Source organism: Labeo rohita, chromosome 12 (genome assembly GCF_022985175.1).
Source record: "Labeo rohita strain BAU-BD-2019 chromosome 12, IGBB_LRoh.1.0, whole genome shotgun sequence".
In the NCBI taxonomy this organism is placed as follows: domain Eukaryota; kingdom Metazoa; phylum Chordata; class Actinopteri; order Cypriniformes; family Cyprinidae; genus Labeo; species Labeo rohita.
Window position 1 is genome coordinate 2,890,442 of NC_066880.1, and position 22,475 is coordinate 2,912,916.

Below are 22,475 nucleotides of genomic sequence, written 5' to 3' on the forward strand. Positions count from 1 at the left end.
AGTCTTTCACATCATTTGTTTTTATCAATTTAACACATCCTTGCTGAATAAAAATATTAATTTCTTTCAAAAAAAAAGTACTGACCCCAAAATTTTGAACAGTAGTGGATATTGTTACAAAACATTTCTAATTCAAATAAATGCTGTTCTTTTTAACTTTTTTATTCTTTAAAGAATCCTCAAAAAAGTATCACAGGTTCCAAAAAAATTAATCAGTACAACAGTTTCCAACATTGATAATAAATTAGTATATTAGAATGATTTCTGAACGATCAAGTGACATTGAAGACTGAAGTAATGATGCTGAAAATTCAGTTTAGTACCACAGTGATAAATTTTATTTTAAAATATATTAAAATAGAAAACCATTATTTTAAATTGCAATAATATTTCACAATATTACTGTTTTGTCCTGTATTTTTAATCAAATAAATGCAGACTTGATTAGGATAAAAACTTCTTTTAAAAAATCGTACTGATCCCAAATATCTATCTATCTGGGTTTATATTGGTATATATCCAATTAATATAAGACAAGGAACAGGCATTAAGAAAGAACAGGTTTTATATTATCTTTAGAAAAAGAAGGACCATTTCTGTACTGTTTTTTGGCCTCACAATGTCCCACTTGGGGCGTAAAATGGTAAAAAGTTAATCAAAAGCACAGAATAAAAATGAAAGAGATGCAGAAAAGCTGCCTGGAGCAAACATCCCATAAGCAGCATAACAAACACAGAATGAGATTCATTCAGAGAACACACTTAAGTGATAGAAACAACCCGTACAGTGTTAGTTCTCTACTGAGGTTGATTTGTGTGTAGGTCATCTGGAATTATGCATGTAACTGATTACAAGATGCTCTTAAAGAGCGTTTACAGTATTTCCAAATAAAAAACTGCTGTGGAACAGAAGCACAGCGCAGATAAACTTGATCAAAGATTTGTAATATTTGTTTAGCGCTTCATGAACATCTAAATAGCCACTTCAGATCCGTACATGTTACACTACACTTATGTTCTTAGCAGATGCTTGCATAGAAAAACAACTTGGGCCCAGACCGGATCTGCATACTTTATTTTATGCACCAATTCTGAGGGAAAATCAAATGGATTTAAACATGGCAAACAGTGTTAAACAAGTTTCTACAACACTATACTTGTAATACAGCAAGGGCGCATTAAATCTCTATTTCAAAGAAATGCTGTTCTTACATAAAAATACACTACCAGTCAAAAGTTTTTGAACACTAAGATTTTTTATGTTTTTTTAAACAAGACTCTTGTTTAAGAGTTTGTTTTCTACTTGAATGTATTTTAAAATCTAATTTATTCCTGTGATTTAAAAGCTGATTTCTTAGCATCATTACTCCAGTCACATAATTGTTCAGAAATCATTCTAATATTCTGATTTGCTGCTCAACAAAACATTTATTATTATTATTATTATGTTGAAAACAGCTGAGTAGAATTTTTTCAGGTTTCTTTGATGAATAGAAAGTTCAGAAGAACAGCACTGACCTGAAACAGAAATCTTTTACAACATTACAAATGTCTTTATCATCACTTTTGAACAATTTAAAGCATCCTTGCTAAATAAAAGTATTTTAAAAAATTATATTAGTGTATTAGAATGATTTCTCAAGGAAATTGTCACACTTAGGACTGGAGTAATGATGCTGAAAATGTAGCTTTGATCACAGGAATAAATAGCATTTTAAAATATATTAAAATAGAAAGCAGTTTTTTAAAAAGTAAAAATATTTCACAATATTACTGATTTTGCTCTATCAAATAAATGCAGGCTTGGTGAGCAAAAGAGAATTCTTTGAAAAATATTAAAAATCTTACTGTTCAAAAACTTTTGACTGGTAGTGTATGAATAAGCACAACCGTTTTCAACAGTGTTGATAATATGAAATGTTTCTTAAACAGAAAATCAGCATATTAGAATGATTTCTGAAGGATCATGTGAAGCTGAAGACTTTAGTAATCACGCTGAAAATTCAACAAGGTTGGCTATTGGCACATGGTGTAAATAGACACTGGCATTACTCAAACCATGTGCTTTTAAATCACAAGTTTCTATCAAGAGCAGACTGGTTTTAAAAACCATATAATCACGCAAGTCTATATTAGCGGTGTCTTTCTGTTAAATGCTGTATTTATAATATGTAGGACAACAAACAGGCATCTCTCTGTTTGGGGGCAGAGAGACCCAACATCCATTTTAAAAGCGTGAAAAAATGTAACATTAAAGCATTGGGCTCATACTGCGTGACATTTTCTGACTTTAAGCGAAATGACAACATAACACGCTTTATACTGCCAAAAATGCTGCATTATTTAGATTTTGTCTCTCAGAGACGCAAGATATAAAACATGAATAAATGCAATGGATTTTGGCATGCTACAATGATCTGACTGGTGCACACACTTCAGAAAAACACTTCTGCAAGCTTTTTAGTTTGATTTATTTTGTTTTGTTCTACAGTGTGTTTATGCTGGTGTCAAATTGACCCCAAACAGAAACTATACTGTATAAAAAAATCACTTTTCTGAAAGGTGCATGCATACTTTATGATAAATGCGAGGGTTTAAGCTTCTAAATATCAGCCTACTGGGTTTTGAGCATTTTAGATGAATATTTGAAGGATTATATAAAACAACTAAATGAGTAAAGATCATAGACAAACTTTGAAGTTGGCTTGAGAAAGCCTTGTCTGAAAGTTTGAGATAACTTCGAAAAGCTTACAGTTTAAATTGAATTGTTGAAATTAAAGTTTGGGACAGAGTGGTGACACGTGCATGTTTCTAGCATGAATCAGCATGTTGCTACCATAATTTAAGACCGTTTAACCATGCTGCTAACATGATTTAGCATAGTGTAACCAAGTTGCTAGATTTAGATTTAAAATTAATAAATAATACTTTAATAATACTTTATTAATACTTTACTTTACCTGTGGGCAACAACTTTTTTAATTTTATTTTACTTTAATTAATTATTTTATTTTATTTTATTTTACCTGTCTGCCATTGTTTTTTTTTATTATTTTATTTTATTTTATTTTATTTTATCATACTATATTTTACCTGCATGTTGCTAGCATGTTTCTAACATGATTAGCAAGTTATTAGCATGATTAGCATGTTACTAGCACAATTAGCATGTTGCTAGCATGCTTCTAACATGAATAGTAAGTTACTAGCATGTTGCTAGCACGTTTCTAACATGATTACCATGTTGTTAACATTTTGCTAGCATGATTAGCAAGTTACTAGCATGTTGCTAGCAAGATTAGCATTTTATTAACAAGTTACTAGTATGTTTTAACATGATTAGCATGTAACTAGCATGTTGCTAACATGTTTCTAGCATGATTAGCATGTTACTAGCATGATTCTAACATTATTAACGTTAGTAGCATACTGCTAGCATGACTAATATGTTTCTAACATGTTACTAACATGTTATTAGCATGTTTCTAACATAATTAGCATGTTATTAACATGTTGCTAACATGTTACTGATTCTACCATGATAAGCATTTTGCTAGCATGTTTCTAACATGATTAGCAAGTTACTAGCATGATTAGCAAGTTACTAGCATGCTGCTAGCATGATTCTAGTATGAATATCATGTTTCTAGCATGATTAGCATGTTACTAGCATGTCACCATGTTTTAACATAATTAGCACGCTACTAGCATGTTGCTAACATGATTCTACCATGATTAACATTTTGCTAGCATGTTTTTAACATGATTAGCAAGGTACTAGCATGATTAGCATGTTACTAGCATTTTGCCAACATGTTTCTAACATGATTAGCAAGTTACTAGCATGCTGTTAGCATGATTCTAGTATGAATATCATGTTTCTAGCATGATTAGCATGTTACTAGCATGTCACCGTACTTTAACATAATTAGCACGCTACTAGCATGTTACTAGCATGATTAGCATGTTACTAGCATGTTGCTAGCATGTTTTTAACATGATTAACAAGTTACTAGCATGATTAGCATGTTACTAGCATGTTGCTAGCATGTATCTAACATGATTAGCAAGTTACTAGCATGCTGTTAGCATGATTCTAGTATGAATATCATGTTTCTTGCATGATTAGCATGTTACTAGCATGTTGTTAGCATTTTTTAACATAATTAGCAAGCTAATAACATGTTGCTAGCATGGTTCTAACATAATTAGCATGTTTCTAACATGATTAGCAAGTTACTAGTATGTTGGTAGCATGAATCTAACATAATTAGCATGTTACTAGCATGTTGCAGGCATGATTAGCAAGTTACTACCATGTTACTAGCATAATTCTAACATGTTGCTAGCATGATTCTAACATGATTAGCATTTTATAGCATGTTGTTAGCATGATTAGCATGTTACTAGCATGTTTCGAGCATGATTCTAGCATAATTAGAAAGTTTCTAGCATGATTCTAGTATGAACATGTTACTAGCATGTTAGCATTATTAGCATGTTGCTAGCATGATTCTACCATGATTAGCATTTTGCTAGCATGTTTCTAACATGATTAGCAAGTTACTAGCATGATTAGCATGTTACTAGCATGTTGCTAGCATGTATCTAACAGGATTAGCAAGTTACTAGCATGCTGCTAGTATGAATATCATGTTTCTAGCATGATTAGCGTGTTACTAGCATGTCACCATGTTTTAACATAATTAGAACGCTACTAGCATGTTGCTACCATGATTCTACCATGATTAACATTTTGCAACACGTTTCTAACATGATTAGCAAGTTACTAACATGATTAGCATGTTACTAGCATGCTGCTAGCATGTTTTTAACATGATTAGCATGGTACTAGCATGTTTTAACATAATTAGCAAGCTAATGACATGTTGCTAGCATGATTCTAACATGATTAGCATGTTTCTAACATGACTAGAAAGTTACTAGTATGTTGCTAGCATGAATCTAACATAATTAGCATGTTACTAGCATGTTGCAGACATGATTAGCAAGTTACTACCATGTTACTACCATAATTCTAGCATGTTTCGAGCATGATTCTAACATAATTAGAACGTTTCTAGCATGCTTCTAGTATGAACATGTTACTAGCATGTTAGCATTATTAGCATGTTGCTAGCATGATTTAGATAGATAGATAGATGGTGGTTGTAGACTGAAAGCTCTATGAGGGGACTGTGTTTACATTTTGGCTCAGAATTATAATAATTATAAGCTTAAATAGCAGATCAGAAAGTGTCTTTCTCAAACCAGCTTAATTAAGACACTGAGAACAAAACATTAAACTAGTGTTTTCAGAACAGTGTTGGTCTCACCTGATGGAGGACGGATGGTGTTTTTTCAGGTGTCCTCCAGTGTCTGAAACCTACAGGTTCAGGCCTCATAGTTTTCCTGTCTGAATAAAACAAGAAAAGTCCACGGTGAGTTGCATTCCCCGTGTTTTTCATTGAGAAACGGAACATAAAGCCGACTAAAGAGCGTATTTCTGCGTTTCCTGCCACTCCCGTGTCACAATAAGGCCGATCTTGCTGTTGTGTGTGTTTACACTGTCAACAGAGGTCTGCTTAGACCGACTTAACCTGCATCACTTACAGGTGTCAGGAAGACAGAGAGCGAGCGGGAGAGATTTTCATCTGACAGACCGTCGCCGCGCCACCCGGCTGTGATGGATCGTTCTCTGTCAGCGTTGCCATGGAGACGCGGTCACAGCATCGTCTGACAGCTAAAGGTGGCAAGCTAACTATTTCTTGCCGTCGTTTTTTAGTAATCGCACTTCACACTGGCAGCTAACACCTGACAGGCAGCTATTTTCCCAGCATGCTCCTGGTTCGCTGGGCAGCAGGGCACACACTCCTGTCAGGCGCTCAGGTGTTGTGTGTCAGCTTCTGAGTCGTATTTATGTATTCACGCTGTCGTAATTGCCAGTGGGAAACTCTGGGAAGCTTTGGCTTTCTGAGTTGAGGGCGTGCCATTTAAGAATCGTGGTGGAAACAAATTGATATGGATCAAAATTTAAGCTGAAGTGTGTAATTTGATTGTGTCATCATTTGCGCGGTCATTTGTAAATGTTACGCGTCTGGATTCCGGTCTCCTCCGTGATCGTTTTGCTGCTTGATATTGCAGATTCGTGTCTTACCATTTTATTTGAATGTATTATTTTAATTATGAACACACTGGTTTGTGCAAACAGTTTTATCGTTTACTGCATGCTGTTTCTTCTCCTTATTTCCCTATAGCGGCTAATGAGCCGGAAGTTTCGCCCATATGTTTACTTCCGCGTTGAAGAAAAGTTGGATAGACTGTTCTTAAACAAGTACTAAACCGTCTCCATCTGCTATTGGTCAGCCAGCATATAGCCACGCCCCCGAACAACGGCATTGGTTGAGAATCATTTAGAGCAGTGCATGAATGATTAAATAAATACATTATCAGTTACACAAGGGCTGTATGATGAATTCAAATGAAACTAAAATCGTGATAAATTATAAAAAATATGAAATAATACATTTTATTATTACTATTATACACTCTTAAATACTCATTTTTCTTAAATACATTTTTTTACAGTGAAATATTACAATAGAAATCTTTATTAGTTTGTTTATTGTTTATTAATAATAATAATTTATTTATTTTACATTAAGTAATTTATTATTATTATTATATAGTCATTTTGATACATAAGGTTACAGTGAAATAAAAATATTATTAATATTTATATTATATAATTTAATAATCATTTATTATTATTATTATTATATAGTAATTTTGATATAGAATTTTACAGTGAACTATTTATATTATTATTATTAATAATAATATTTTAATTTAATAATAATAATGATAATAATAATAATAATAATTATTATTATTATTATTTTTAGTTTATTATTTAATTTAATAACAATAATATTTTTTATTATTATTTTATAGTCGTTTTAATATATAATTTTATAATGAAATATTAATAGTATGTTCCCATTTTAATATTTTAATAATAATAATTATTATTAGTAGTAGTAGTAGTAGTAGTAGTATTTTGTTTATATAATTTAATAATACTAATTTACTATTATTATTATTTTATAGTCGTTTTGATATATAATTTTACAGTGAAATATTAATAGTATGTTCTCATTTTAATATTTTAATATCAGAAATATTATTATTTGACAATACAATGAATATAATTCTATAGTCATACTGATACATATATATATTTATGTCTATTCATATTTTATATTTACAAATATTTATTTTATATTTATTTATTTTATTTTTTTTTACAGTGAAATATTAAAATTGTTCTAATTTTTTATATCTTTATTATAATATAACAAAAATGTAACTACATAATCACATTTTTTGGTCAGATTGTGCAGCCCTACAAACGTCTTATGTATCAGAAAAGTTGCAAAGTTGAGCAATATACACACATATGTTCTTAAAAAAATACACATATATATATATATATATATATATATATATATATATTATTATTATTATTATTATTTTTATTTTTTATTTTTTTTTAAAGAGAGGCTGAAAAGAAAGATTTTTCCCAACATATTTCTTTAATTCCCTTTAAAACCATGCAATTTTCTCGAGAATCAAAGCAAAATTAATCTCTTTTCCATTACTGTTTTGGGATTCAGCAGGCAGGGGATCTGGCAACACAGTGTGATCCAGAGCGACAGGCAGCAAGTGTTTGTCATTGACCCTTAGTCACTCATTCTGTGTTTACAACCAGAGAACGGCCTTTACACACATACACACACATTGATCAGCATGGCACTTATGTCTTGTCAGAGTCACACACCATCTGGAGCTGGTGAGAAATGCGAAAAAAAGAAAAAGAGGGAGAAACTCCCAAACATTTCTGTTGTAAACACTCATGGAGGAGTAAGTGCTCCTGTTTTCTGCATCTCTACCTCCCTCCTCCCCCTTGACTCAGTCCTGCTCTCACGGCTGTAATTACAGTGACGCTGCAGCAGCATCATTATATGCTCGTCACCTGCTGACAGACCCGAGAGAAAAGATCTCAGCAGCAGCAGCAGCAGGAGCTCTGAAAGGATGACGGCACTGAGGAAACCACCACTTGAGACTGAAAACCTAATGCTGCTCTGTCCTAGACTACAACTAATCTGCTTCTGAACCAAAACCAGTCCAAACAGTCTTCCCTTGACTCCAAACAATCTGTCCCTGGCTGTAAACAATGTGCACGACTACAAAAACTAATCCCAGTCTCCAAAAACTCTTCCTTTGATTCCAAACGCTTAACTTTGACTCCAAAAACTCTTGCAGTGACTCCAAGAGTCCAAGAATTTAATTTAATCAAACTATGGAGAGATCAGAATCTGATGTGTTTTGTTGTTGTTGTTTTATACTGAAGCACAATTTAATAAAAAAAAAAAAAGTTAAGAAAGATTGTATCTCACTTTCTCAGTCTTTCTTTTTTTCTTGTCGCATACAAAGGCCGGATTCACAAAACATTCTTGCAAATAAAAAAACTTCTTAAGAAAGGTCTTAAGTCTTTTGTTAAGGCCAAACTTGATTTTTAAGAAACTCAAATCTTATAAAAGACATAATTCTTCCAAGTATGCTTTACAAGATAAAAAATAAATAAATACAACAAACACATTTTTTATTTTATTTTGTATTTTTGAGAATTTAAGCATTTTTCCCCCATAAGAACATTTTTACATCTTATATATAAATATATATGGTATGCAAATAAAATAAAATAAAATATACATTAAAATAAAATTAATATATTGAATGAATACATTTAATGTATTTATTTATTTTATTTATTTTATTATTTTTTTGGAGATTTTAATAATTTACCTTAGGTAAAACTTAATATACTATTTTACATACAATATATATTTTAAAGATTATATACATATTCGTTATTATTTCATAGGTAAAACCTACATACAGTATATAATTTACATACTATATATAGATTTTAAGAATTTACCTTAGGTAAAACCTTACAAACTTCCTAATAATTATTAAAAACCTCCTAAGAAAGGTCTTCAGTCTGTTCTTAAGACAAAACTTGAGTTTTAAGAAACTCAAATCTTGAAATAACTTCTTTCAAGTATGTGTTAGAAGGTAAAAAATACACATACAAACTACAATAACTAAATAAATAATTTTATATTTATATCTATATATTATATTTCATATTTATTTTTGAGAATTTTAGCATTTAGCATATATATTACAAAAGAAAACTTTTGTAATATATATATATATATATATATATAAATGTAATGCATTTTGGAGAGGCATGTTTTACAAAAGTGTTCTTATGGGGGAAAATGCTTAAATTCTCAAATAAAATAAAATAAAATATATATTAAAATAAAATAAATATATTAAATACATGTTATTTATTTTAGTTATTTATTACTTTTTTTACTTTTTTAATTAAAAACAAATTAACTTTAGAAAGTTTTTTAAAGTTTAAGAACACTTTTTTTTTTGCATCACCCTCTTTTCTACACTTAAGGTCATGATGTAATCATACAATAATGAATAGGAAATCACTGAAATAGCAAATCCAACCCAAACTGCTCCTAATATAAATCATTATTGTATCTCAAAGTATCACAGAACACTGATTATTTTATGTACTTGTTCAATAATGTCATTTTGTTCATTTTTTACCCCAAAATCTTTCATAGAACAACCTTAAAAACATTAATAATAAGCACAGTTTGAATTTCTGCATGAAGCAAGCACCTGAATTCACTAAAGATGGTATTACATACCACCGGTGTGTAAAGCTCAAATGTCCAAACATAATTTACCAGCCCTGTTCATTCAGAATTTCATATGCCGTCTTAGTCAATACACACCATTTGGTCTTGGTCCATTAAGTTTGGCAGGAGCGCTGAGCAACACTGGGGTGATGGGAGACTTCAGTTTCTGCTGAAAGAACACACAGACTTTAGCTCGAGGATAGACAAATAATATGAATATGATTGCAGTAGATAACAAACTCTGATTGGGAACTGACTTCATACATGCACTAAAAATCACCAAAACACCTGCTGATTAATACATTGAGCAAAAATGATGAAGTATTTGCAAGCACATGCCACCTGATTTGATATTTTATCTAACTCAATGACATTTTAGACATTTCAGGTTTGACTTAAAGAAACAGTTCACCCAAAAATGAACATTTGCTGAAAATTTGCTCATTCTCAGGGCATCCAAGATGTAGATGAGTTTGTTTCCTCATCAGATTTGGAGAAATGTAGCATTACATCACTTGCTCACCAATGGATCCTCTGCAGTGAATGGGTGCTGTCAGAATGAGAGTCTAAACAGCTGATAAAAACATCACAATAATCCACAAGTAATCAACACCACTCCAGTCCATCAATGTTTGTAAGAAACAAATCCATCATTAAGACATTTTTAACTTCAAACCATGCTTCCAGCTAAAATATAATCCATAATAAATTCATAATAACACATTATCTAGTAAAAAATTGTCTAATCTGAATCAGGATAGAAATCTGCATGGATCAAGCATTGTTTACAAAACATTGTTAGACAAAACAGTCTAAAACAAATATGTGGATGGATTTTGATGTGAGAGAACAACAGGGTAAGGACATTTTCCCTGGGGGACATGACTATTTTGGCCAGAAGCGACGGTTTGAAATTAAAACACCTCAGTGATGGATTTGCTTCTTACAAACACGCCACTTTTGGCTTCACAAGATGTTTTTATTAGCTGTTTGGACTCTCATTCTGACAGCACCCATTCACTGGAGAGGATTTATTGGTGAGCAAGTGATGTAAAGTAAAAACTCATCTACAGTTGAAAAAGTTTACCAGAATCTGCCAAATGTTAATTATTTTTCCAAAATAAGAGGAATCATACAAAATGCATGTTTTTTTTGTGTACTGACCAGAATAGGATATTTAACATAAAAGACGTTTACATACAGTCCACAAGAGAAAATAATAGTTGAATTTATAAAAATCAACCCATTTAAAAGTTTACATACATGATTCTTAATACTGTGTTGTTACCTGAATGATCCACAGCTGTTTTTTGTTTGTTTGGTTGTTTGTTTGTTTTGTTTTGTTTAGTGATAGTTACTGCTTGCTGTTCTTTAGAAAAATCCTTCAGGTCCCACAAACTCTTTGGTTTTCCAGCATTTTGTGCATTTGAACCTTTTCCAACAATGACTGTATGAGTTTGAGATCCATCTTTTCACACTGAGAGACTCATATACAACTATTACAGAAGGTTCAAACACTCACTGATGCATCAGAAGGAAACACAAATCATTAAGAGCTGGGGGGTTGAAAACTTTTGAAATTTGAAGATCAGGGTAAATTGAACTTATTTTGTCTTCTGGGAAACATGTAAGTATCGTCTGTAGCTTCTGAAGGGCAGTACTAAATGAAAAAAAAAATGATATTTAGGCAAAAAAAGAAAAAATGTACACATCTTCATTCTGTTCAAAAGTTTTCACCCCCTGGCTCTTAATGCGTTGTTTTCCCTTCTGGAGCGTCAGTGAGGGTTTGAACCTTCTGTAATAGTTGCATATGAGTCTCTCAGTTGTCCTCAGTGTGAAAAGATGGATCTCAAAATCACACAGTCATTTGTTGGAAAGAGTTAAAACACACAAAAATGCTGAAAAACCAAAGAATTTGTGTGGCCTGAAGGATTTTTCTGATGAAAAATGTTCATGACAAACAAGGGACTCATGCACAACTATCTCTAAACAAAAAAACACAGCTGTGGATCATTCAGGCAACAACGTAGTATTAAGAATCAAGTACGTGTAAACTTTTGAACACGGTCATTTTTATAAATTCAACTATTATTTTCTCTTGTGGACTATTTGTAAACATATTTTTTGTGAAATATCTTATTCAAGTCAGAACTAAATAAAAAATAACAAGCATTTTGGTAAAATATTTAACATTTTGCAGATTCTGCAAGGTGTATGTAAACTTTTGACCTCAACTGTACATCTTGGTTGTCAGCAAATTTTAATTTTTGGGTGAACTATTCATATAAGCGTCTAAATACTACTGGAGCTTAAACTTAAAATGACTGAAACAAAAAGATAGAAAGATTTGAGCGGTTCACAAATGCTTTTGGCTTCGTTTCTATCCTCTAGGCCCCGCGGCACTGTTGTGATCCTGTTGTTGGCTCAGATGCGGCTGAATCTACTCGTTCCTAAATCTGTACCGAATGGATCCAAGCACCTGCTGACAGAGTGGTTTTATCTCAGCTTCACGCAGCACCCAGGCAGCCACTGAAGTTCACGTACTTGACAGACATCCAGAGATTTCTCTCTTTCCCTCCTTTCAGTTTCCTATCGCTCTCTCTCTTTCTGGCATCAGCTGGCACTAAGGTAAATCAGGTCTGAGAGCTCGACTGTTCATTTCCGGGGTTTGTTCCCGGTAGAGGAGAGAGTGATTGTTGTGTGGTGTACGGCGGTGGCAGAAAGTCTGCGACTCTGAAGGCTTTTATCTCCAGTCGGATGACTCAATCGTTCTGAACTTGTGGGCAGAAAAAGTTTTATACTGTACAATTTGTGTGATACAGTGGAGCTGTCTTACGATCATTTTTTATTACATTTTTAATCTTATTTTAATTTAAAACCCGCAACATTCTGAAATGTAAAAAATGAACGCTGAATCTAAATGATTTAGTGGATATCTGATAGTCGGATTACTACACAAGAACAATTTGCCTCTCCAAAGAGCAGATAAACCATTATCAAGGGACACTTTAAAAGCATTCAGAAAGTAATTTATAACTCATACTCTCTTTGTCAGAAGTGAATATTAGAATACTGCATACTGGACAGTGTATACTGGGTTGTAAAGTATTGGAAACAGAATGCAGGATGTAGCTGGACTGTTACATTTTCTGCCACCGTTACCGGTTATAGAAGTAACAGCACATCTCTTCCAACAAGACAAGTGATTTGAGGAATCATTCAACTCACTTGCTTTAGCTAGAACCATTAATTATAAATATGTTAAACAGTAGTACATTGTTCTCACTTGACCTCTGTTATGTTGCATGTCTAATTCTGCAAGTGGCATCCAGTCTTGAAAGGTTATTTAGAATTTTTAATTTAATTTTGCGCAAAGATGTCTTCAGACATTAGACCAGTTACATTAAAATAAAATAAATAAATAAATAAAACATGTATAAATAAACAACAAATAAATAATAAAAAACAAACAATAAAATAAATAAATACATAAAAATAATAAAAATCAGAATAAGTTCTCTGAGTAATAATAATAATAATAATAAAATAATAATAAAACGAGAAAATAAAAAAGAATTAGTAAATACATAAACAATTGAATAATATATAAATGTAATTACAGTTTTAAAAAAAATCTGATGAATTAAAAAAAGTTTTCTGTATAAAAAATAAATAATAATTATTATACATAAATATACAATACATAAATGAAAACAAAAGTAAAATAACTAAATAAAATTTAAAATGCTTCAAATGCATTCAAAAATTTAAAAAACGCTATGAAAACAATTCTTACAGTATAAATAAATACTAAACTAATACATACAAACATACAAAACATAAATAAATCAAAATTAAAAATGTCTCAAAAACATTAGAAAAATAAGAAAATGTTCTCTGAAAACAATTCTAATGCAATGACTAAGTAAATCTAAAATAAAAATAATATAATGAAATTGAAATGAAATTAGAAAATGATTACAAATAAATAAACAATATACAAAAAAAAAATTTAAAAAATCTAAATGTCTTTAAATGCATTAGAAAAACGTTTTCATGATAATAAGTAAATAAATACTACTACTACTACTAAAAATATGTATGTAAATATACAATACATAAATAAAAACAAAAACAGAACAACAAAATAAAAATGAAAATGCTTAATATATATATATATATATATATATATATATATATAAATTAAGTCTGATTCTGCAAAAATAGATAAATAAATGAACAAACTACACAAATAAAATTACTATAATTTTTTTTTAAATCAAAAATTCTTTAAATGCATTGGAAAAATTATCTAAATAAATAATTATAAATAAATAATTATTATAAATACATGAATAATATGTATATAAATATGCAATAAATGAATAAAAATAAATGCATTTAAAAAACTGAAACAATCAGAAAACACCTCTTACATGTAAATAAATAAATAAATAAATAAATAACAATACAATGATTAAAATGGATTCATTATAATAAAAAGAAAAAAAAAATCATAATTAATGTAAAATAAAAAATTTATGCTATTCTGAACTTCTTTCTGTGACATCACTTCCTTTTCCTGTTATTCTTTCTTACCTGGCACCTGCTTTTGTCATGGCTTTTGTCAGAAATGTCCGTCAGTATCACACGTCTTTGTATGGGCAGCCAGCCAAAGCGAACTGGAGCGAGAGCGCAGAACTCAGCTCTTTCTGCAGCGGGAGCAGCTTTAATGTGAACCGACTCCAGGCTGCTTGAGAAGCTTTCACACACACTGGGACAGACGCTAGGGGTCTGATCCTTCCTGCGGAAAGAGGAAACATCAGGACACAGCAGGTTACTTTCCGCCATCTCATTCTGGAGAAAGGGCATTGATACGGCCCTGTCTGCAAACGGAGGAATTTGATTCTGAAGCTGACGTGATTGGAGTCTCTCCAGCGTCTGAAGCCATTTGTCCATCCTGCCACCCTCTATGCAGCTCAGCGGACGAGCTCTGCGAGGGGGCTCATTCACCTGCGCCGCGGGGCCCTCGTAATAACCCCGCTCTCCAGGCCTCCTCCATGATGAGGACCTGCGAAGGAGACTCGTGCTGTTTTTGCCAGCTGCACCACGGGGCTGAAGTAGCTGCCGCCAGCCCTCAGGCTTCACATCCTCCATAATAAACTCTGAGAAAGACATAGAAAATGGATCTTGAAGGGAGAGTTCACTCAAAAATGAAACTTTGCTGTTCGTTTACTCGCCCTCAGGCCAAGATATAGATGATTTATTTTCTCGAGTACAGCAGTATAGACATTTTTAGCTGAAACTGTGGTCCTTGGTGATTCATAAAATGCAAGTCAGCAGCTGGTTGTTTTTGAGTATAAAAAAACATATTAAGGTGCACAAAATTATGACACATGGCTCCTGACGATAGTATTCAGCTCTTATGAAGTTAAATGATCGGTCTGTGCAAAAAACTGAACATTATCTACAACATTATTGCCCGTAATCCAGAGCCTCAGGCGAACTGAGAAATCTGATTCTTTTTGATTCCACGAAATGATTCTTTTGGACAATTTAATTAACTGGTTAAATTCACTCGCTCTTTTATGTAACATATACACAATTACAACATTAAACCACCCAATAATGATGTGAAACTTGGAGGTTTTATGTCTAAAGCATATAAAGTGAATAAACTAGTCTTCATCAGCTCAATTTTTTACATAAACAATGAGAAACCATAGAAACTTTCATTTCACCCCTTATACAAGTGAATCGCTAAATGAGTTCATTCATCATATGATCATATAGAGTCATGGCCAAAAATATCGGCATCCTAGCAATTCTGTCAGAAAATGCAACACTTCTCTCAGAAAATTGTTCCAATTGTAAGTGTTTTGGTATTCACACGCTTATTGTTTTTTTGTTGTTGTTTGCACTGCAACAACACAAAAAACAGAGAAAAGTCAAACTTGATAAAATTTCACACAGAACTCAAAAATGGACTGGACAAAATTATTGGCACCTTGTCAAAATTATAAAAAAACAATTGGTTTTTTAAGCATTTGATGCTCCTGTAATTTGTATTTAATATATAATATTGTACACACTTGCAACCAGTTAAAATGGAGGAAAGTTGACTCAACCTTTGTGTTGTGTGTCACACTGAGCATGGAGAAAAGAAAGAAGTGTAAAGAAAGAGTTGTCTGTGGATTTAAAAGAGAAATACTGTGGAAAAACATGGACAATCTCAAGGCTACAAGTCCATCTCCAGAGATCTTAATGTTCCTGTGTCCACTGTGCACAATATCATCAAGAGGTTTACAGCCAACGGCACTGTAGCTAAGCTCCCTGGACAGAAGAGCAAAATTAATGAAAAATTACAAGGAAGGATTGTTTGAATGGTGGATAAAAAACCCTGATTAACTTCCAAACAAATTCAAGCTCACATTTTCCATCATCATCTGAATGAAAAGGGATGCTATTGTAGGAGACCCAGGAGGACACCACTGCTGACACAAAGGCATAAAAAAGCAAGACTGGAGTTTGCCAAAACCTATGTGACAAATCCACAATCCTTCTGGAAGAACGTACTGTGAACAGATGAGACAAAAGTAGAGCTTTTTGGTAAAGGACATCATGGCACCGTTTACAGAAAAATAAATGAGGCCTTCAAAGAAAAGAACACAGTCCCTACAGTCAAACGTGGTGGAGGTTCAAATATGTTTTGGGGTTGCTTTGCTGTTTCTGGCACTGGATGCCTTGACTGTGTGAACGGTATCATGAAATCTGATGATTATCAAAAATTTTGGGGCGCAACATCAGAAACGTCAGTGGCCAGTGTCAGAAAGCTGCGTCTCCACCAGAGGTCATGGGTCTTCCAGCAGGACAATGACCCGAAACACTGTGGAGAGATCTTAAAACAGCAGTTGGGAGAAGGCATCTGTCAAATCTCAATGACCTGGAGCAGTTTGCAAAAGAAGAGTGGTCCAAAATTCCAGAAGGAAGTGACTGATTTCAGTTATTCTTTCCAAAGGGGGTGCTACCAAATATTAAGTTAAAGGTGCAAATCATTTTGTCCAGTGCATTTTTTGGGGTTCTGTGTGGAACTGTATCAGATTTGACTTTTCTCTGTTTTTTTTTTTTTTGTTTTTCCAATGCAAACAAAAAATACGCATGTGAGTACCAAAGCATTTGCAACTGCAACAATTTTCTGAGAGAAGGCTTTTATTTTCTGACAGAATTGCAAGGGTGCCGATATTTTTGGCCATGACTGTTAGCAGTATTTTGGCTCATTTCGAGTCATAATGACTGTCAGACTTCTGAAGGTGAGTTTTGATTGAGCAACTCAAGCTGTGAACCGTTTCAGATGATTCAGTCCAAACTGGTGAACTGATTCATTCATTCACTAAAAAGAACTGATTCAAAAGAATGATTCTTTTGCGAACCAGACATAACTACGGACTGTTTACCTAAACTATGGATTAACAATGTTCTTACACAGACTGATCGTTTCACTTCATAAGACCTCGATATATTCCCAGAAGCCACGGGTATTCATTTTGTGTTGTCTGATATGCTTTTTTTAATCTAAAAAATGAGCAGCCTTTGACTTGCATTTTATGAATGCCAAGGAGCACTGTATCAACTAAAAAATCTTCTTTACTATTCTATGAAGAAAAAAATCAACAACATCTTGGATGGCCTGAGGGTGAATAAATTAACAGCAAATGTCCACTTTTGGGTGAACTATCACTTTAAGAAATAGGAAGCACATCCTAAATGAGTTCAGTCATAAAGTCAAGATACCCACATCTCCACTCTTGTTTTCCAGTAAAAAATACACCAAAACACCTTAAAACATCAATTCTCTGAGCTGTTTTCAGATTTTTCTATTGCTTTTGGCAAACAGCTTCATAGATTTTGTTACATTGATGTCCTAATTGAGCTCAGACTGCTTAGTCAATACAATCCTACACAAACACGCTCCAAAAACGCCAATACTTAGCAAGCTGACATGACAGCGTGCACGGTAAGCAGAACAGTTTACCTGTGTCACACGGCTCTGAAGAGGACGACACAATCTGACTTCAAGAGGCAACAGCACTGAGACAATCCCAGCTTTCCTTCCATGTCTCTTCTTTCACAGTGTGAAGAGGGGCTGCTGGTACTGTCTCCTCTCAGCCATGACTATAAATGTGTGTGCTAGTCTGAACAAACAAAAGACTTACAGAACGACTTCTATTTTTCACGGGGAGAGAGATGTGTGTGTGTCAATGTGTGTGTGTCTGTTTGCTCGCAGCCAGCAAATACCCCCTTTTTCAACTTGGACATGTTGGCTTGGAATTGTTTTGTTTACTCTCTGAGATGCTTTTAACGTTCATCTTGTAGTCACAAAGGTGTCTGCAGTTTAACAGAGACAGCTGAAAGTGAAAAAGCATTATCTAGATAAACTTTACACTAAGGAAAAGAAAACTAGAACATTTTGTAAAGTGCAAAACTAGTGGAAAACTCACTGTCGCAGTGGATTTTGTGGGTGGTTATAACAAGCTAATGAGTGGGTGGTTGCTTACTTAGTCAAGTCAAAAAACTGCAGCTTTTAAGTCTCTTTGGTGTAATGTTTGGGTCTCTAGATATGGCTCGGTTATCTCCTTCAGAATGAACTGATTGGATTGTTTCCGGTTATCCACCAGGGAAGAAACTCTGAAAATCACTTAGAAAAGTAACAGCAGAACTTTATTTAACAAGCTGCACAATATAAAGAATCGTCTTTAGCACCAGCTTAGTGGAGTCTGGAGTTTGTTCAAATCACTGACCCTACAAATGAGCAATAATAAAAGTGATACTTGTCTAAGCAAGCACCACTAATGATTAAAAAAACACAAAACAAAACAAAACAAACAAAAAAACACTTGCTTTATGTTTACTGCAAACCAATCTTTAAAAAAGTAAATAAATACACTGCACTACCATGGTACAGTCAAAGCATCAGATTATTTAGCTGTATCGCAATATATGTGACACTGACAAACCACCAAACTTCATAGTAACACACTAAAAACTAAAACTCCATCAAGGCACTATAGCAACTGCATAGTAACGCACTAAAACCCCTCAGAATGCCGTAACAACTGGATAGTGAAACAACGCTCAAAACACCAAAGCAAGACACTAAAAAACCCATTAAGACACTGTAGCAACTGCATAGCAACACGTTAAAAACAGGACACTATAGAAACTGCATAGTGAGTGACACAAATCCCATCAGGGTACCATAGCAACTGCATAGCAACACACTAAAATCCCATCAAATCACTATAGCAACTGCATAGCAACATACTAAAACTCCTCGGAACACCATAGCAACTGCATAGCAACACACTAAAACCCCTTAGAACACCACAGCAACTGCAGAGCAACACACCAAAACCCCTAAGAATGTAAAAGCAACTGCATGGTGACACACTAAAAACCCTCAAAATAATGTAGCAACTGCATAGCAACACACTAAAACCCCCACCAGATCACCACAGCAACTGCAAAGCAAAACACACTAAAACCCCCATCAGGGCACCATAGCGACTACATAGCAACACACTAAAAACCCCATCAGGACACCATAACAGCTGCATAGTAACACACTAACAAACCCTTAAAACACCATAGCAACCGCATAGAAACACACTTAAAACAACCCATCAGGACGCTATAGCAACTGCATAACAATACACTAAAAACCCCCGTCATTCAGGGTACCATAGCAACTGCATAGCAACACATTAAAAACCTCAATGAGCACCATAACAACCGCATAGCAACCTAATAAAACCCAGTAAACCCTTCCGAGAACACCATAGCAACTGCGCAGCAACCCATTAAAAACCCCTCTGAACATCATAACAACTACATAGCAACACCCTGGCAACCAACCACATTGCTCTAGCTTTAAGATAGTGAGTTTTACACATGCAAACACCAGTCAGATTATCCTTAGAAAATGCACAAATGTATTTTTTTAAGTCACACTCAGATCTGGGTTAAAAGTGTATCGTGTAACACACTCAGAGCTGCTGCTGTCCCGTGGTTTGTGATGTGATCATGTGATCACCTTCAGACCATTAGTGCTTCAAGGAGTTGAATCAGACAACGACGCTGTTCGTGTTTGTGTCGGGACACCCACATGATCTCTCATGACCACAAAAACACATCTTCAGGGTAGAGACGCACTGTCCTTGGGTTTTTGTAAACAATCCGTTCGTTCTGCTGCTTCAGGATCGTCTGCAAAGTTCAAAACAGCCCTTTGACCTGTAAGAAAGAGTAATCACAAGTGAGATCTCTTTAAAGGTGTTGCTGTGTGTATTTATGGACCGTACTAAAGCATACAAATCCCATATTTGCAGATATTTAGGAAACATGCTGTTCACATACTTGTTTCTCAGAAAAACAACTATTATTCTACTTTGAAATGTGTGTTCCATGTTGGAATGTTTGTTTTTGGTTTGATCTGTGTGACTCCGCCCACTGCCAATTTACCCAATAGTATTTCAGCTCCCCTGGTTGCCAGTTGTTGGAAAACAGCGTATTGCAGCCACAGAAGCCAGCAAATGAACTGGGCCAGTGATCACAGATTCAAACCAACCATTTAAAAGCTTCGACATCCATCTGAAATGCATTATGAGTAGAGGCATGTTAAAACACGGATAAATCAACTTGTAGCGTAAGGCTCATCACCTTCCATTGTTCTTAATCTGGCAACCTGCAGGAGCATTGAGTCTGGGATGGAGGGCTGGAGAAACAACTGCACTTTCTCCCAAAACTCAATGACCTGTGCTGCTATTCTATAATTTTAGAGCAGTCACTGATCAGTAAACAATGCATCCAGCCAAACCTTTACATTACTGAAGATATTAAGCTCAGCTACAACTCATCATTTAACTTAATGTTTACATTCATCTGGAAAATCATAGACATTTAAAACCGTTCACACACTGAGGATTCATCTTTGCTGTGTGGACAAACTGCCACAGTAAATACATTAAGCTTTCTTAAATAGCTTACCATTTTCTTCTCAGTCTGAATATTTTTTGTTTCATGTGAGACTCAGAAATGCAGCTTTTCCCAGAGGTTACTGTGTCTAACCTACATCATTACTGTAATTACACCAGCTCTTGTGTTTCCTGTCAGCCCCTATGGACTAGGAAAGAAAACTATGTCTGGAATAGTACCACCATACTGCTCTTATATTTCTGCAGTATGCATAGTGTGCACAGTGTTTAATTTCTAAAATGTTTCTATACATGTTTGCACATTAGAAATAAAATTGTTCAGATGTAAATTTTGGTTTAAAATGTTTTGAAAAGATCAACACTGTATGCATAAAGAATATGCACACTGTTGTTACTATTTTTGCAGTATGCATACTGTGCATGGTGTGTATTTTTTTTTCTAAAGTGTTTATAGAAATCTGCTCATCACATGGCACCTTGGAAATACAGATGTTTAGTTTGCATTTTCAGTAAATGTAATCTTAAAAAGAGCATGCATAAAGAATATATGCATACTAGATACAGTATATACTACTCTGACTATTTTAGCAATATGCATACTGTGTACATTGTGTAATTTTTACTAAAATATTTCTATTAATTTTATCGTATGGCACCTTGGAACTAAAATGAGTTAGTCTTTTTATTAAAAATAATACACAATATATGCATACTATACACTGCACTATGTTTGGAATAGTATACTACCTTACTACTCTTACTATTTTTGCAGTATGCACACTGTGCAAAGTGTGCATTTTTTTCTGAAACGTTGGCATCTTGGAAATATTAGTTAGCATTTTTAATAAAACAAAGTTTTAAAAATATCAATATTGCATGCATAAAAAATATATGCATACTAAATACATACTCTGTTTTTATTATTTTTGTAGTATGCACACTGTTTTGTACTAAAATATTTCTATAAATTTTATTGCATACTATGCATACAACAATATATATACAACAATATATGCATACTATGCACTGTACTATGTTTGGAATAGTATACTACCTAGTAGCAATAGTACCTAATAGTATACTCTTACTATTTTTGCAGTATGCACACTGTGCAAAGTGTACAATTATTTTTTTTTCTTTTTCTGAAATGTTGGCATTTTGGAAATATTTAGTTAGCATTTTTAATAAAACAAAAATCTTAAAAAAAATATATATATTGCATGCATAAAGAATATATGCATACTAAATACATACTGTTTTTATTATTTTTGCATTATGCATACTGTGTGTAATTTCAGCTACAATATTTCTATAAATCTTCTCCACGTACGGCACCTTGTAAATAAAAAATAGTATTTTTAATAAGAAAATGTCTTAAAAAGATCAATATTGCATGCATAAATAATATATGCATACTGTACACTGTATGTATACTATGTTTATGGTAGTATTTTACCAAACTGCTCTATTTCTGTAGCAATAGTATGGTAGTATGCCCTTCTGAACTCAACGAGCAAAACTAGCAGCGCCGCCTACAGGTGCATGATGTATCTGATGAAAAGTATACTGGGGGAAGACTGATACAAAGTATAAACAAACATGTAAAGGCAGATTGGTGTGTTTTGTGTTCGTTCCTCTGATGTTGGGACACGTCAACATTCTTCTGCTGATAATAACAAATCTCTTCATCATTA

At 33.5% G+C, this 22,475-nt stretch overlaps 1 protein-coding gene across 2 annotated transcripts in view; it reads right to left on the reverse strand.

Moving 5' to 3' along the window:
- c12h10orf90 (chromosome 12 C10orf90 homolog) overlaps positions 1 to 17,970 on the reverse strand; it is a 35,658-nt gene extending 17,688 nt beyond the window's left edge. Inside the window, exons 1-4 of one of the 2 annotated variants that reach the window (XM_051123601.1) lie at positions 17,826 to 17,970; positions 14,393 to 14,958; positions 9,890 to 9,959; positions 5,336 to 5,415 (exon numbers count right to left, since the gene is read on the reverse strand). In XM_051123601.1, coding sequence (XP_050979558.1) covers positions 5,336 to 5,415; positions 9,890 to 9,959; positions 14,393 to 14,950 — 708 coding nt within the window. In that variant the 5' untranslated portion in view covers positions 14,951 to 14,958; positions 17,826 to 17,970. Of the gene's footprint in view, positions 1 to 5,335; positions 5,416 to 9,889; positions 9,963 to 14,392; positions 14,959 to 17,825 lie in introns of both variants that reach the window. The other variant, XM_051123600.1, reaches the window with a different exon arrangement.
- Between the last annotated feature and the right edge of the window lie 4,505 nt (positions 17,971 to 22,475).